The 18,632-nt window shown below is 42.0% G+C and overlaps 1 protein-coding gene across 2 annotated transcripts in view; it reads left to right on the top strand.

Moving 5' to 3' along the window:
- The window catches only part of LOC111952156 (guanine nucleotide-binding protein G(o) subunit alpha), a 156,440-nt gene extending 138,885 nt beyond the window's left edge, over positions 1-17,555 (top strand). The window contains exons 6-8 of one of the 2 annotated variants that reach the window (XM_023970688.2): positions 86-215; positions 12,527-12,680; positions 13,306-17,555. In XM_023970688.2, coding sequence (XP_023826456.1) covers positions 86-215; positions 12,527-12,680; positions 13,306-13,493 — 472 coding nt within the window. In that variant the 3' untranslated portion in view covers positions 13,494-17,555. Of the gene's footprint in view, positions 1-85; positions 216-6,135; positions 6,290-6,818; positions 10,948-12,526; positions 12,681-13,305 lie in introns of those variants that run through there. The other variant, XM_023970689.2, reaches the window with a different exon arrangement.
- The last annotated feature ends 1,077 nt before the right edge of the window (positions 17,556-18,632 follow it).

Raw genomic sequence — 18,632 nt, 5'->3', positions numbered from 1 at the left:
GTTGTCCAGGTTTGTAAAGCATTGTAAATAAAAATGTGTTTTTTGTTTTTCTGTGAGCGTGTAACGGATGGTGTGTGTTCTGTAGGCTCTTTGATGTGGGAGGACAGAGGTCGGAGAGGAAGAAATGGATCCACTGCTTTGAGGACGTGACAGCCATTATCTTCTGTGTGGCACTGAGTGGGTATGACCAGGTGCTGCATGAAGATGAGACCACGGTAAGTCGCAAACACACCATGAATTAATTGTGTCCATATCTCCGTACAGCCCTCTACAGTGCAGCACATTCAATTCCATTTAATTTGAGTCATATATGTTTCCTTCGTTGAAGACATCAACATAATGAACAGCAGGGGCTTTGTACTGTACACATCCCTGGTTTCCTGCTACTCATGTTGAGGTTAGGGTTCACAATTACCATGCCTTTTATCCATGGATCCATCTTCCTGTACTGTAAACAGGTTTAGCTAGCTCTGCTATGAAACGCATTGAAAATGTACAGTAGCTTATAATGATATGACCATTTACATGTAAGTGTAGATTCATTTTGGATTTGAATTTTTTGATACGCAAAATATGTGAGGTGCTGTCCATAACACAACATTATACATTAGACCACACAGTTAGGCTACTTTATTTCTCTCCATGCAAACACAGCAGTCACACTTCCCATCTGGTTCCACCCAGTCCTCTACCATAACCTCTAGTTGTATCAGCTGGTGTTTGTGCTAGGGTTGGCATAACTGTATAACCGTGTAACCGACGGTTATGGTGTAAACCGTCATGGAAATAAAATAAACCGTTATAACTGTAAAAAAACATTTTTGCTGTGTGTGTATGGAACAAACGGCTGACTGAAGACGGGAGGGCCGGGCATTCGTGCGTTTGAGTATGTTTCTGTCGTAACATGGACTCTTATCAAGATGACAAAATTGTTCCTCCTCGCTGAAACAAGAAAATTAGTCTTGGGTTGCCTAGGCAACGCCCCCCGGAATGAAGCAGCAGCATCACACATATAAATAGAATTAATAGAACAGGCTTGGAACTTCTAACCCTGGCAATTTGACTGAGTAAGGTCTATCTGTAGTCCGACTGCAGTGTCAAATCGGAGGGCCTGTTGTCCGGACCTCTGGCAGTCTCTATGGGGGTGCCACAGGGTTCAATTCTCGGGCCGGCTCTCTTCTCTGTATACATCAATGATGTCGCTCTTGCTGCTGGTGATTCTCTGATCCACCTCTATGCAGACGACACCATTCTGTATACCTCTGGCTCTTCTCTGGACACTGTGTTAACTAACCTCCAGACGAGCTTCAATGCCATACAACTCTCCTTCCGTGGCCTCCAACTGCTCTTAAATGCAAGTAAAACTAAATGCATGCTCTTCAACCGATCGCTGCCCACACCTGCCCGCCCATCTAGCATAACTACTCTGGACGGTTCTGACTTAGAATATGTGGACAACTACAAATACCTAGGTGTCTGGTTAGACTGTAAACTCCTTCCAGACTCATATTAAGCATCTCCAATCCAAAATTAAGTCTAGAATCGGCATCCTATTTCACAACAAAGCGTCCTTCACRCATGCTGCCAAACATACCCTCGTAAAACTGACTATCCTACTGATCCTTGACTTCGGCGATGTCATTTACAAAATAGCCTCCAACACTCTACTCAGCAAATTGGATGCAGTCTATCACAGTGCCATCCGTTTTGTCACCAAAGCCCCATATATTACCCACCACTGCGACCTGTATGCTCTCGCTGGCTGGCCCTCGCTTCATATTCGTCGCCAAACACACTGGCTCCAGGTCATCTATAAGTCTTTGCTAGGTAAAGCCCTGCCTTATCTCAGCTCACTGGTCACCATAGCAGCACCCACCGTAGCACGTGCTCCAGCAGGTATATCTCACTGGCTACCCCCAAAGCCAATTCCTCCTTTGGCCACCTTTCCTTCCAGTTCTCTGCTGCCAATGACTGGAACGAACTGCAAAAATCACTGAAGCTGGAGACTCATATCTCCCTCACTAACTTTAAGCACCAGCTGTCAGAGCAGCTCACAGATCACTGCACCTGTACATAGCCCATCTATAAATAGCCCATCCAACTACCTCATCCCCATACTGTTATTTATTTATTTATTTTGCTCTTTTGCACCCCAGTATCTCTACTTGCACATTCATCTTCTGCACATCTATCACTCCAGTGTTTAATTGCTATATTGTAATTATTTCACCACTATGGCCTATTTATTGCCTTACCTCCCTTATCCTACCTCATTTGCACTCACTGTATATAGACTTTTTCTATTGTATTATTGACTGTATGTTTGTTTATTCCATGTGTAACTCTGTGTTGTTGTTTGTGTCGCACTGCTTTGCTTTATCTTGGCCAGGTCGCAGTTGTAAATGAGAACTTGTTCTCAACTAGCCTACCTGGTTAAATAAAGGTGAAAATTTTTAAAATACATAAAAAAAACTACATGCCATGCCCACCACGTGCCCACTGCCATTGATTGAGGCGAGGGTAGTGCCACGTGAGAGTTGGTTTGGCTGCACTAGCTAGCTAGCTAACATTACCTTCCTATCAGTAACGTTAACAGAACGGTGGGAAAGCAGTGCTCAGCAGGCGGGGCAAAGGACAATGTATACCGGGGTCCTATTTAGCTAGCTAGCTACTTCCCTCGGCATAACGTTAACAGAACTGTGGAAAGAAGTGCTCGGCAGGCAGGGGCGAAGGACACTGTGTAGCAGTGTTTTAGTTAGCTAGCAAGCAACTTCCCTCGCCGTAACGTTAACAGAACTGCAGACAGCAGTGCTCGGCAGGCGGGGTGTAAGACATGGTGTACCCGTGTCCCCTAGCTAGCTAGCAGCCTCCTTCTTCTTCTGTGTTTTTTTTTTTTTGGCGGTTTGTGCATTACCGCCACCTACTGTGCTGGAGTGTGGGCCAGAGACAGCGCTAGCAGTGGGTGCGGCATGTTGTGGGCACAGCATGTAGTAACCACTGTCTGCAGATAGACATTATTGATTTGACAGGTAAACTCATGGGTACACTTGCAATGGCTGCCTGGTATTGCGATGCAATGTTCTTTCAAATGTTAACTGATGTGGCTCATACAATTGAATGTATTTTTGTAATGGCAGTTGAGTTGAATTAAGAAATCGCAGCACATATTTCAGCTCATATTTTACTTCCTGCTTTGCTGCTATCGGTACACTTGAATGGGGATGTCCGTTGACTTGAATGGGGATGTCCGTTATATTCATTCTATTTTTATGGCAGCAAATGCAGTCAGGAGAGGAGAACGTGTGTTTCTGGGTTTATTTTTTAAATATTAATATAGCGAGGTCAAGATAATCCTATTTGAAAACACAACTAAATGTATCAGAGTAGATTCACAGACATGATAAACCAAAAAAGGAAGGCTCTATTGGCTCTGTTGAAATATGAACTATGCGTCTGACAGTCTCTATTGAACTATGCCTCTGACAGATTGACAGACTCCTAAATCAAAGTCATATTTGTTTACTCCTGGACTCATATGCACAGGCCCGCACGCGTGTGCGACTGCACACACACACACACACACACACACACAACACACAACACACACACACACACACACACACACACACTACTTCAACAAACAAATTTGCATTTATCTCTCGCTCTGCTGCTTCTTTCCTGTTTTTCTCTTCATGCAAGTACTGGCACACCCTCAAAGATGTGCACAGCAGTGCAGATTTTCTACAGCAATCTTGTCCATTAATTTGACTGCGAGGTTTGGTTTGGGTTCTTCCTGCCTGCTCTACAGTTTTTTCCTTTTCACCGTTGGGGGGATGTGTGTGTGTGTGTGTGTGTGTGTGTGTGTGTGTGTGGTGTGTGTGTGTGTGTGTGTGTGTGGTGTGTTTTTGGTGGGGGGTGTGTGTGTGTGTGTGTGTGTGTGTGTGTGTGTGTGTGGGAGCGAGCGTGTGGGAGCGAGCGGGTGCAAGCATGCATACATGCGTTGTGTTTGAGAGGGGGGAGATGAGTTGATTTGGGCTCTCGTGCATGTCCATCTCTGTTCCACTGCGCTCCCGCAACCCTCCAGCAGCTCTCTCGTCTCTCCTTCAACGTCTTCTCGTCTCAGCTCCTCTCATCTCTCGCCATCGGCTGTCCTCTCTAACCAATCGACAAATGCTAAAAACCCACCTGGTTCCACAGAGGGCCCTCCCACCAAACATATGCACAGGTATGAAACCTTTCACAAGGACAAAGAATCCAAAATCATCTGGAAAGAGTTGAAAGCAGCACTCCTTTTGGTTGTGATGTGATTATGTGTGTGTGTTCAGCATGTGTGTGTGTTTACCTGGGATTTTCACTGTGAGGATATGATTGAATGTATATGGGCGGCAGGTAGCCTAACTGTTAAGAGCGTTGGGCCAGTAACGGAAAGGTCACTGGTTGGAATCCCTGAGCTGACCAGGTGACGCATCTGTGGATGTGCCCTTGAGCAAGGCACTTAACTCTAATTGCTCCTGTAGGTTGCTTTGGATAAGAGTGTCTGTAAAAATGTATATATGACACTGTTTTATGTATGTGTTGCCTTGTTCTCAAAGTTTTACTTATCAGATGCTGATTCACCTCATGAGATACATGTATCTCCTCTCTTTCTTTGTCTTATATTTTCTACAAGAACTCCAGTCTCTGACTTATCTTATGTACTCTTTTGGATTGTTCTGTAATTGTCTCTTTCAGTGATTTCCTCTGCTCTATTTAATCTGATTGGCTCTCTCAGGGCTTTCCTCTGCTCTATTTAATCTGATTGGCTGTCTCAGGGCTTTCCTCTGCTCTTGATCTGATTGGCTGTGCGAGCCCTCTCTGGTGCTCTAATTGGATTGTAATTGGCTGTGAAGGAGGTGTCATGACTGTGTTCTCTGTCTTTTCCACTGTGATTGAGAACAAGGCCAAAATTCACTCACATCAGAGAGTGTCTGCTTTCAACTCTGAATTAACATTTAAACAGGCAAACACAATGGTGAAATAACATAAAATACCTAGAAATGTATTTGCATGCCTTCCCATCTCTGTTCTAGAGAGAAGCATACAGAGTTTGTCCTAGACTTAGGCTACCTGGGTCGTTCCACCAATTCGGTGTCTTTTGAGAAGTGTAACTTGATCAAAACAAACTTTTGATTTCACTTAATTTACTTGAATGCAAGCTTCACAAACATGTTTTATTTGTAAAACTTTTCTATCCTGTCTATCTATGGGTAACAGGGTTGACGTTTTATGCTTGACCCGCACAGTTTCCCACAACAAAACACCAGAAAATGGGCAAAAAGAGTAGAACCAGCTCACCTGCTTTTAAACTATGATTTGACTATCAGATGTTCAGTGTTTATTTAAAATAATATATTTAAAAAGGAATAGTTTCACCATATTAAAACGAGAGTTCAGTTCACGTAACAGGGWTGGCCTTAAAATGAGGGACAGACGTAAAATAATCACTAATCACATTAAATAAATTATCATCTTTAGAAATTACTTTTTCAAAGCAACACAATAAGTAGGGTGATGTTGACTTATTTTAGGATGAAGTGGGTTAAAATCTTAGAAGTGACACAGGGTTGACGGAGGGACATGTCAAAATGTTAAATTTTGGCACTTTAGCAAGCCTTTATTCTTATTAACAAAATCTGATTTATTGAATTCTCCATGTGGTCTATATTAAAGGGCACTTAATTTAATATAGCCTTTTAAAATTCAATATTGGTGCACAATTTCTACTTAAAATATTAAAGGGGTCGCAAAAGGCACTATTTTCGTGGAACGACCTACCTAATAACATTGTGCATGAACTTGGCTAACCTCCAAGGATGCTGCGTACTTGTCATACTTAACATATTGCCATGACACTGTGGCAAACAGGATCATGATAATGAAATAATGCAGACACTGTATTTTAGAATGTTCTGGGCTCTTACGGGAAACTCCTGGAAAGGGCATCTACAGTTTAGTTTCTGTTCTGCTTTGTAGTTTCCTGTCTTCACTTGATTCTTCTCTTATTTTGTGTGTGTGTGTGTGTGTGTGTGTGAGAGACATAGTTAGAAAGAGAGCCACACAGCAGACTGACTGACATGTTGTTTTCTCTACCCACAGAACCGCATGCATGAGTCTATGAAGCTGTTCGACAGCATCTGTAACAACAAATGGTTCACAGACACCTCCATCATTCTATTTCTCAACAAGAAGGACATATTCGAGCAGAAAATTAAGAAATCTCCCCTTAGTATCTGCTTCTCGGAGTACACAGGTAATTGATGAAGAGTGGAGGCTGCTGAGCTAGGAGAAAAGAGAGGGATGTAGTAGCAGCAGGAGGGACAACTAGAAGAAGGGCTAGTGTGGGAGGGAGGGATAATGTGTAGAAAGGCTTGAAGCTCAGAACAGTTACTCATCCCTTACCTGGCATGACTCCATGTTATCATCTTAGGACTTATAGTGCAGAGCAGCCAAGGAGTATGTCTGGCATGCTGTACTCTCTGTGTAAACCAAGGCCTCCCTCCGCAGTTACACGATAATCCAGCCACTTAGAAAGACATTAGGTTTTACATTAGGTGTGAAATATTTGAAAAAACTATATCTTTTTTTATCCATTCTTCAGTTTTTCTTGTCCTCATATCCTTCTTTTGTTTTGTCTGCTTTTCTTCCACTTTTATTTTCCTCTTTCTATTTATCTTTTATTTTATTCACCCCACCTTCTTTCCACATCCTGCCTCTCTCTGGTCCTGTAAATATATTTTCTCCATTTCTTCTTTCTCTTGCCCTTTCAAACCTTTTTGCAGGCGCGGACACCTTCATAGAGGCAGTGGCCCACATTCAGTCTCAGTACGAGAGCAGGAACAAGTCCCTCCACAAGGAAGTGTATGCTCACGTCACCTGTGCCACCGACACCAACAACATCCAGTTTGTGTTTGACGCTGTCACCGACGTCATCATCGCCAACAACCTGCGTGGTTGTGGCCTGTATTAACCCAGAGGATAGACCCAATGTGTCCCTGGATTGACCCTTCTCCTCCACTTTTCCCTCACCCACATATCAAATTAATTCACCTTTTAGATTTGTTCAATATTAAGACATTTTAATTCCGTTGCATAAAGAGAGACAGCTGTTTTTTTTGCCTCAAGCATTGAACACCATTAGTCGAAGTGAATACAGGAAAGACAGATAATCCTTGACTGGAACAATTAGTTTAGTGTCATAAAGAATATACATTTTGACAATCACTCACCTGCAAAACTGTTCAAGACAATCTGGACATCCATGGTGAATCACATTTCCGAAAGAAAGAATGCAGATATTATAGACATGCATTTGATACATTTGTAGCAAAGTCATGTTAGCGGTAGGTTATTTCAGAAGATATGCTGTTTTACTAAAACACTAAGGCAGTTATTGCTGTTGTGTAACCGTGTGTAAGTGGCATTGGGTCACCACCAGAGATAAACTATCATCTACAGGTTACAAGGAAAACTGCTCATCTTTACCAACAAAGTATCTATTGTAATTTGGCATTTTGCTTATTGAGTAATAGTCATCTGATATGAAAGGAATTTGTGCCTGGACGGTTTTGTGAAACACTTTTAAAGTTGGAATCGGAGTTGATGAGTTGGGGATTTGTTTGCGGCTAATGGAAGATGGTACTGTATAAATAATGTGAATTTTTGGGTGGATTTTTTTTCTTCTGTTCTGCTTATACAGTATGTCATGTAGGTTCTGAGATTTTAGTCTTGGAAGGCTTTTTTGTTGTTGTCACTACAAGTTTTGTGAGATTCAATGATTGGGTTTGAAATGTGTAAGGTTTGAAAGTACAACCAAATATTTAATTTACACTGCAGTGGCCTTACTGAAGGGTACATTTTTACTAAACAGTGTAATTGGTTAAGAAACGGAGACCATTTATAATGCAAATTGGTAGGAGTGACAATCAACGTAGTCACTGCCTGAAGTTGAGTTAGAGCTGATAGTTAGAGATGTAGAAATATTCAACTGTCATATTTAGTCTAGAATTTCCTGTTGCAGTTTAGGTGCCTCAGCAGTCTCAATCAAGCACTTGGAGTTGTTTACCTTATGGTGATTGGCCTGGCTATGTCAGTAGCTATTTTATCTTACTGGTGCCAATGCCATATTTAATGGGAGAGTCAATAGGCTAAGGAGCAGGGAGTTTCTAATGTGTGTGTTAGAGCAGATAAGGTAGTATCTGTTTGTGGTATACTGTAAGAGAGAAGATTAGGTATCTGTGGATTAATTATCCAGGAAACAGCTGTTCCATTCCTCATTACACAGACCCTCAGGGAGGACACCAAATGTCACAACACCCTCCCCTGTTCTTCTGCCAAATAATGCCAAACCACTCTAAGAAGGGTCAAAACTTCTTGGTTTCTTGCCAAATAATATGCCGCTTCCTAAATCGGGGGGTGGTCTGATACCACCCTCCTCGTTTAGCTGTACAAAAACCTGTACTCGTTTCTTGTCATGGCTGTAGGAATCTCCATCTCTTAGAAAGTACTAATTTGTCTGCTTCACAGCATCACACCCATGTAGGTGCCGGGTGAGTGGGGGTAGGGAAGATGTTACCATGATGATCGTTCTCAGCACCACGCCTGCCTTAGCTGGTAGGTGCAGCCTCGTGTGTCAGGAGACTCTGATACTCTAGTCACTGCAGTGATTCTAGGGGCTCTGTAAAATATTTGTTGACTGTACTGCTGTACACTAAAATGTCATTGCAGTAAGATACTGTGTGTTGCTTCGGTAGATGCACAGGACACGGGAGGCAAAGGCTGTGCCAACCCTCAGGCCAGTTAGTTCTCCACAACAGGACATGAACTCTAAATTGTCATGAGCAGACAAGTTCTCATTCTGTGCCAAATCTGTTGAGACAGTGTTCATGTGCTACATTTGACATTTTATGAACAATAAGAAGCAATGGAGAATGACTGCCCCCTCTCATTGAAGCCACAGAAGTTCAAGGCCGACCGTGGTACTTTGTGGTGAATCTTCATGTAAAGAAACATATATTTTTTAAGACAATCTTGGTACCAATAATTGCTTCTAATACACCAGATGTATGTCCTTGAACTGATTATTTTACAATCGCACACAGAACAAGTTATAAGTATAATTTAGTTGCTATTTGCAGCCTGCAGTACCACGGTCAACCTTCTACTTAGTGAGAGGGGGCAACACTGAGCTATCCTGCAATGTCACTTCCTGGAGTAGCTCAAACTACGCATGTCATATCTCCATGAGATGCCATCTTAATTAATGGTGTCACATGATCAATGGCTTTGTCCATTCATATATACAGTCATTGAGTATGTTTACATGCACAGTAATAATTAGATATTAAACTGATTATGGCAGTAGGCAGATTTTGCAATAGTCATGTAAACACCTTATCTTAATCGGTGTCAGGTCAAAATCGAAGTAGGCATATGCTGATTAAAACACCTGGTTTTCTGAGCAATCTTTCGAATGATTAGGACATGTAAACATCTTAATCGGCGCTCCAGCTGTGTATTTGATCTGTGCATGTTCTAGCACCTGCCGAGCGAGCCTCCCTCTTCCGCGAATGAAGTGAGCAGAACAACTGAATGTATGCGCCTTAGAAGTAGTTTTCAAATGCAAACTTTTTATGACTGAAATCAGAATAAAATATGTTTCCCAAAAATGACATGGTCACTGTGGTAGAACGTTTATTTTGATTGGCGGTTTTCTACATTTATCAGAGTGCCATCAGGTAGCCTGATTTCAGATGTGTCCATGTAAACAGGATTATTAGGGAAATCGTTCTTCTTGCAAAGCATTTAAACATTTTAATCAAACTATTATATGAATCTGACTATCCACGATAATGGAATTATTGTGTAGATGTAACCGTACTCATTGATGAGAAGCATGTCTGTGCTGCGCTGTCAGCAAGCTCTCAGATTCCCAGCTGGAGTTATAATCTCTTCTTTACCAGAGACTAAACTAAGACAGAAGCCATCAGATTCAGATTCTGGAGGGCATGTGTAAGTCCCAGAGCACCCACCACAGTCTGTCTCTGCTCATCTTATAGCCTTGCCTTAAACCTGACTGATGGCAAATAAAGCCTATGTCCAGGGCAGAGAGAACGCTGGGTAATAGAGTTTATGTCCACAGTAGTGAGACTGATGGATAATGAAGTCTTAGGGCCAAGGTAAAGAGACAGATTCGTATGTGTGTCTGTCTGCTGGAGAGAAACAGATGGGAGGTACAATATGTTGCCCTGAGTAAACTGGATCTCAGGTCTAGTGGGTACCAAGAGAGAGAGAAAGAGAAATAGTAGTGAATATCATGTACAATAGTGGAGTCCCCTGATGTAATAGAGATTAGCCTTGGTGAAGGCTGAGATGGTTCATGTACCGTAGGTACCTAGCTGTAGTACAGTTGATTGGGTGTCAGCCTCTCCGAGTCCCCAGTTTGTGAGTCCCAATCCTCACACACACACACGCACACACAGAAGAGCTCCCTATCACAGCAGGCAAAACATACCAGTATTTCGACTGCAGCCATAAATAATAAAACAGTCGGCACAATAGAACTTTGAAAAGCAGAATTCTTAAATCCTCCTTCGACTTTCCCTGAATGCATTTCACCTTGTGTTACACAAAGACTGCCTCTGCATCAGCATGGGAGGAATACATTGGAAACTATTCTCTGGAGCTTACCACAAACTCATGAAGAAATTCAATTTACACCACCCACAAGCAGCACTAGGATGCTGACAGTACAGTACGTCATGGTATGATTGAAGTACCTGTTTTCTAGTAGGTGTTGTTTGTGTCTCACTGCTGTAATTATTGTTTGCTCATTCGCTTCTTTCGTTGTTGTGATTATTTATTGAAGGGTGTGTTTATATGAAGGAAATAATAAAGCACCACATGAAACTATGTGTCTGACCCTACCTTCCCCTCTCGCTCGCTCTCTCTCTCTGATCAAGTTTGTGTATGCACCGTGCAGGGAATGTTTTGCTCTTCCTGTCTCTATCTGTCTCTCCTTTCTTTCTTTCTTTCTATTCGATTCAAAGTGCTTTATTGGCTTGGGAAATATATGTTTACATTGCCAAAGCAAGTGAAATAGATAATTAACAGAAGTGAAATAAATCATTTAAAAAACTCTCTCTCGCCCTCTGTTTTCTCTTGTCCGATGGGAATGGTACTGAACTACTGTCCTTTGCACAGCACACTCATTCAGTAACACACACTTTACACTAACACACAATGCCTCATTCAGTAACTCACACTTTACACTAACACACAATGCCTCATTCAGTAACTCACTCCTTTACACTAAACACACAATGCCTCATTCAGTAACACACTTTACACTAACACACAATGCTCATTCAGTACTCACACTTACACTAACACACATGCCTCATTCAGTAACTCACACTTTACACTAACACACATGCCTCATTCAGTAACACACACTTTACACTAACACACAATGCCTCATTCAGTAACTCCCACTTACACTAAACCACAATGCCTCATTCAGTAACTCACACTTTACACTAACACACAATGCCTCATTCAGTACACTCACACTTTACACTAACACACAATGCCTCATTCAGTAACTCACACGTTACACTAACACACAATGCCTCATTCAGTAACTCACACTTTACACTAACACACAATGCCTCATTCAGTAACACACACTTTACACTAACACACAATGCCTCATTCAGTAACTCACACTTTACACTAACACACAATGCCTCATTCAGTAACACACACTTTACACTAAACACAATGCCTCATTCAGTACACACACTTTACACTAACCACAATGCCTCATTCAGTAACTCACACTTTCACTAACACACAATGCCTCATTCAGTAACACACACTTTACACTTTACTAACACAAATGCCTCATTCAGTAACTCAGCACTTTACACTAACACACAATGCCTCATTCAGTAACACACCATGCACACTTACAGAAACACAATATTTAACTATTTCTCTCCATCCTCTGCCTTTATCTCTCTCTGTATGAATCTTGATAATATGGCAGTGAATGGATAAGTGGTCTGGTCTCTTTCTCTCTCCTGCCCCCTGTCTGTCAACAGGATCATTGTCAGACACACATCCACTGACCAAAGCAGCAGCTGCCAGCTGCCTCTCATTATGCCTCATTCTGATTCTAACTATTCCATGTTCTTTATCGCAGAGCTCAATTATTCTGATTGGTTCAACTCAGTCACATGATAGACCCATTCTTCTCCTACGTAGCAGTCTCTATCCTGTCTGGGTCCTTTGCGATGCTCACTCTCTACTGTCGGCTTACTGTCCTCAAGTCATGAAGCTTGGTTCAACTATTCCTGCTTGGTTTTTATTGCTCTGAGGCTAACCTTTCCACGTTCTCTGTTTCTCCCTCCCTCCCTCCCTCTCTTCCTCATCCTTGCTCTCTCTTCCTCCTCCCTCTGCTTCTATCCTCCTTTTCTCTCCACTGCAGAATCGCATGCACGAGTCTCTTATGCTGTTCGATTCCATCTGTAACAACAAATTCTTCATTGACACTTCCATCATTCTCTTCCTCAACAAGAAAGATCTGTTTGCCGAAAAGATCAAGAAATCTGCCTTGAGTATCTGTTTCCCTGAGTATACAGGTAAGATGTTGTACCTTTGTAAATTGGCCAAAACATATTTGCTAGCTGAAAGCCTGCTCTTTAGTCTGCAAAATCCACTTAGGTCTTGACCATGTGATGTTGAAGTGAGTTGACATTGTGGTACATACAACTGAGGGGATTAGAAATACTGTATTTAGTATCTCCTCCCTCCCCTCTCTGACAAGGAGAGAATAAAATCACAGCCATGCTTGAGCAGTTATGGAGAAGGGATGACCAGTGAGAGCTGTCCCCATCTCTGTACACTTAGCCACAGACAGACAGTCAGACAGACACCATACCATTTCCTTTCCCGGCTTTAGAGAGCTGCCCACAGGGACACATTCTGCCTTCCACATCTGACACAGACAGCCAAGCCATTGTGACTGTATCCTCATGTTAACTGAAGTCACATGGGTTACCACACCAGAATGTGATTGTAATAGAGCTAATCATTTATTTAGGAGAATATAAAACGTATTCAATGGAATTAGTTTAGGCCCTAAAAGCTCTCTTCAATTCTAAGTTTTTCCTCTTTCCCTGTTGCCTTTCTCTCCGTCCTATCTTTCCTCCTCCCTCCCTCCCTCTTTTTTCCCTCTTTCACATTCTGCATTGCCTCCCTGCACAGGTCCTAACACCTATGATGATGCAGCTGCCTACATCCAAGCACAATTTGAGAGCAAGAACCGCTCGCCCAATAAGGAAATCTACTGTCACCTGACGTGTGCCACAGATACAGGGAACATCCAGGTGGTGTTTGACGCCGTCACTGACATCATCATCGCCAACAACCTGCGAGGCTGTGGTTTGTACTGAGCCCTGACCGCCCCTCGCCTCTCCTCTGGAAATGATTCTAATTGAAAATGCAACTTGGTAAATAATAATGATTGTTTTAAAATAGGCATACGTATATATCAATATATATATACAATGTTTTTAGTTTGACTTCAAAGAGCTGCCAACAGAACTGATTTCTTATAGAAACCCAGCTTTTAAAGTTTTAGAACAAAGTTGAGAACTTGTTTAATGTTTGTTTTCTCCACTTCCCAACTGTGTCTTTTTGTTTTTAACAAAACAACCCTCACTTATTTTACATAATGTCTTTCTTTTTGTCATTTTTGTATGTTTGTTTATCATATGTATATTTATTACATGAATATCAGTCCATTGGCTGACCTGTACACGTTTGCCTGAGTACGTTACTGTAGTAATGATGTAATGACGCTAAAAAACATTTCTTGCTCTAACAATGGCTATGACAGGTATGATAGTCATGAGTACCACAGTCAAGATCAGTTGAAACAAGCTGATGTGTTTGTGTGTTTCTGTCCTCTTTACTTTCTTATGTACCAGACTTGGTTTTCATGGTAATCCTAGAAGTTCTGTTCAGCTATTTGATCGTTGAGATCAACAGAAGCACCCAGGATTGATGCGTCCTATAAGATTGTTCTTTTTTTCCCTTTTTTTTATCCAATCCCTTCCTGTCACTCCGGTGGGTTTTGCCATTGGCTTTGTGGATTTTGGAGCAGTGAGTCACAGCACGTGACCCCAAGCCTCTAAACCAATCAGATTTCTGAAAGCTGCCAACCCCCTGAAAATGACAGGTTTGGAGATGGTCCTAGGAACACTTTGTTACTGTAATGAATACCTATTAACACTATCATGTAAGGAACTTCTACTTTTTTTATTATCATTGATTCATTTATTTATTTATCGTCTGTCCCACACTCACCACACACCTTGTACTCACCACACACCTTGTACTCACCACACACCTTGTACTCACCACACACCTTGTACTCACCACACACCTTGTACTTTATTCTTCTACTTTATCATCCTTATTTTTTTTCTAGCGCCCCCATGGTTTTGTTTTGGGCAGTCCACTTGCTTGGTAGTGGTGTCCCGTCACTCCTCCTGACACAGATAGCATGACCGACCCTTCAGCCTTTGTATAAAGAGACAGTTAAACGCTTCACATAGAAAATGTTGAGATTTTTTATTTTTTATCCAACACAAAAGTCAAAGAAAATTGAAAAACTGAAGAAGAAAAAAATCGAAAGACAACAGCATCATAAAGAGACAACCATCTTATGGACTGGGAAGGGCCGAGGGAGGGAGTTAGGGAGGCGAACCAACAGCCGTGCTGACCAGTGATGTGGAGATTTGAGGTCAAGGGTCATTGGGCTGTGTTCTTTGTAGAAATCTGTAGATCCTTGGGATCTTTACAATGTAGAATTATTCAAGAAAAAATCTACAAAAAGTATGATTATGACAATAAAAACAATAATGAAAAGGACAATGATAATAATTACAATATCAATGATAATGATGATTCTGTATTATTATTAAAGTATATTTCTTGTGCTTTGTAGCTACAGAACATTTCTTTATCTCCCCCTTTAAAAAAAACTGTTTGCAAGGGTTCCCGTGATCCATTCTTGAGCTGTTCTTACTGACTTACCCATGTTTATGAACTGTACTGATTATTTTTGCCTGATCTCCATGCAGTACAGTGTCTTTACTTAGCCTGACTTATATATATATATATATTTGATTTTTATTTTGGAAGAACCACTTTGGAGCACATCCTGCCACGTTGCTTGGCGGGGTGTCCACACGGCTGTACAGATTCAAGCTCTTTCTTTTACTTTTGGAGAATTGTACTCAAACACTTTCCAGGTCTTCATAGAAAAGCACAGCTCTCACTTCACACAAAGATTTGGAAAGATGTATCTCTCCTACCTATCTGCCTTCTTGATTTACATTTTTTTTAAGAATACTGTGTATTATTACACATACCAGTTTGGCATTATTTTTCCTTTGTTCCCCTCCTTTTTTATTATCCATTATTTTTATCCCAGTGAATGCTATTCTGTGCTGCTTTTTTCTCCCTCCTTTTTAGTGAATGGTTGTTCTTTCATGTGGGATGTTCGTGCTGGAATACCAATCGAATGTAGTGTTTACATTAAAACCCACAGTTTTCATGACTACAATTTGGGGCCTTCTGATTCTTATTGTCACTCATAAGTACCACCTTTTCTTCACAGACCTGATACCTTCTGGCTACTGACACACTGCTAATAAGATATACAAAACCATGTCAAACTGAACAAGGGAGGAAAGTAGGAATGTAGGAAACTAACTAACTACCAATCATTCCACAATGTTAAACTAGGTTGGATCTGAATTTTACGTTAGAATGAGTGTGTGATGGCGGCCCATGTTCAGTGGAGTATATTTGTAGGCTGAGTAGGCTGAAGAGGGAGGGTAAAAGGGGATGAAATTATCACTTCCCCGCCATCCATTCCCCTGCTTCCTGCCCCCTGCAGGGAGGATGTCCTGCTGCTAGCTGACGTCTCTGCTGGGATGGGAGTAGAGGGAGCAAGTTCAGCCTAGGGGGCAGCAACACCTCACACATAGGCTACACACACTATGCATTACACTGACTCCCTCACACACACACACACACACACACACACGTGAGCACACACACACACACACCATCCATGAAACTAAAACACATAGACCATCCATGAGCCCAGAGTTCCCTGGTCATACATGGTAACCTAAAACACATCAACGTTATAGTATCAATTCTGCCATTTTTCATGGATGGGCAAAAGAACAAACAGCACGGCAAATCTGAGAAATTAAGTATTTAGTGGAATAAGCCAGAGAGATGCCATAAATGGGGCTCAGCTTCTGATTGGGCAGACTGCTGTGGCTGCAAGTTCAGTAGGTTCAGCCATGGCACAGAGAGAGATGGAGAGAGAGCAAATGATGGTGGCTGAGAAGAGGGAGATGGTAGATAGGAAGTGAGCGGGGATGGAGATTGACAGGGTGATTGATTGAGTGATAGATTAAATAGAGTTGCAGTTGAGTGTCTTACTCTGTTGATTAGAGACTTGAGCTTAGACAGTGCAGAGTTAAAGATCATTAATAGTTTTACCAGAAGGCCATTCATTTTAAACGCTTGACTTCACAAAAATCATCCTGGAACAGTAGATCAGCAATCTCAGGCTCCTAAACTGTGTTAGATGATGGTTTGATGATGGTGATGCCAGATAAAGGTGATGCAGTTGATGCCAGATGATGTTGATACAGTTAGCTTGCTGGAGCTGATGTTATCCTCTGCCTCTGTAGCCTGTGATGCCAGGTGATGGGGTTGGCTTGCTGGCCCGGATGTCGTCCTCAGCTCAGTCTCTCTGTAGCCTGGACTTCAAACTCCTCCACAACTAACGTGTAGCACCCACTTGGGCGATGCCTCTGCTGCTGCTACAGCGCAAAAAAGCAAACCACACATCAGTCCAGAGCAGTAGTCATCCTCACTATGAGCTCTCTGCCATTTTCATAATGCAGTTAGGTCTAATTGATCAAGAAGTGTGAAGGATGGTTTTGTTCTCTTTTTAACAAAAATATATGCCTTATAGAAATAGGACATGTTAATCACAAAACATAGCGTGACTGCAGAAAAGCTGTTGTTAATCTAGGGTGTCGACTGTGCTAACCAGAAGGTTGAGACAAGATGGAAAAATGCTGAATAACAAGAAAACAGGAACTGAGGAATGTGTAGCCACCGACAACTCAGCTCAAACTTCACAACAAACACTTCCGGATATCTGGATCCTGTGTGCTGTGAGGCTGGGACCAGCCTGGGCACCACCGATAGGCTAGCAAGTTTAAACCATGCTAAGCCTCTACTGTGACAGGCCAACTCTAAAGTTGGAACTACATCTGTCACAGTATAAAAGAAGATGTCTGTACTATTTCAGTCAGTTCTCTGCTTTACCCTGCGTGGTGATACAGTGAACCCGTATATACGAAAATTGCATTTACCATTTATCGCTTATGTTAAATAAAAATACTTAAAGTATATTCGGTGACTCTGAATCACATTTTATCCTGATACCAGATTCGATTGACGCAACCTTTTACAGAAGAGAGATGCATCTTTTAAAAGTCAACCTGCCATCAGTCCTGCAACTCCGATGCATCGTGCTTAAGAACAGCCCTTACCCGAGGTATATTGGCAATATACCACACCCTCTCAGCAGTGTTGCCAACTTAGCGACTTCGTCGGTATATTTAGTGAGTATTCAGACCCCTCTAGCGACACATTTTCACAAAAAATTGACTAGCAACAAATCTAGCGACTTTTTCTGGTGTTATTGGAGACGTTCTTCTTACTCTTCTCAACGAGCAGCGGGTGCTGCCGTGGGCCCCACCCCCGTCCCAAAGCACTCACAGGCGGCCCAGTCCTCACGCAGCAGTCAGAGCAGGAGATGTTCACCCCTCCGCTTCCAGACTGAAAATGAATCACGCATGCGGGAAGCCGCCGCTGGCTGATCCCGCCCTGGTATACATTCAGGGTGGGATGTAAATGTAAAATGTTCTTTGTCTAAAATAAATCACTGCACAAAAATAAATCACTGCATTTGACTCACACAGCCTCAGTCACTTATTCACCTTGTCCACTGTGTGTGTGCCTCTCTGTGACATAAGCTAAACATCTAGCTGGCTAGCTCATCATGTCTCAGTCTAGACTGTACACTCAAAAATACAGAAAGGAGTAGGAATCAAACCCTGAATTCAAAGGCTGGTTGAAGCCATTTATTGGAGATGATACATGGGCATACTGTAAGACGTATTGTAAGACTGATTTCTACGCCAAACTTAGTGATGTAAAAAAACACATGACAACTCAAAAACATACTCAAAAGGCAAAGCCTTTTAACAGTTCCACCCAAAACAAGCTGCCAGTCATGGTTTTAAAAAATTACTCTGCAAAAAAGGCTGAGGCCACCATGGCATTAGCTATCGCTGAACACTGTTCCATGCTGGCATGTGATCACATTGTAGAAGCATGTAGAGCTGCTTTCTCAGACAACACTGCTGCTACCCACTTCAAAAATGCACAGGACAAAGTGCACAGAAATGATTAATAGTGTTCTA

This window comes from Salvelinus sp. IW2-2015, linkage group LG26 (genome assembly GCF_002910315.2).
Source record: "Salvelinus sp. IW2-2015 linkage group LG26, ASM291031v2, whole genome shotgun sequence".
Lineage (NCBI taxonomy): Eukaryota > Metazoa > Chordata > Actinopteri > Salmoniformes > Salmonidae > Salvelinus > Salvelinus sp. IW2-2015.
Note: the sequence above shows the minus strand (reverse complement) of the source record. Positions and strands in the feature narration are given on the sequence as shown.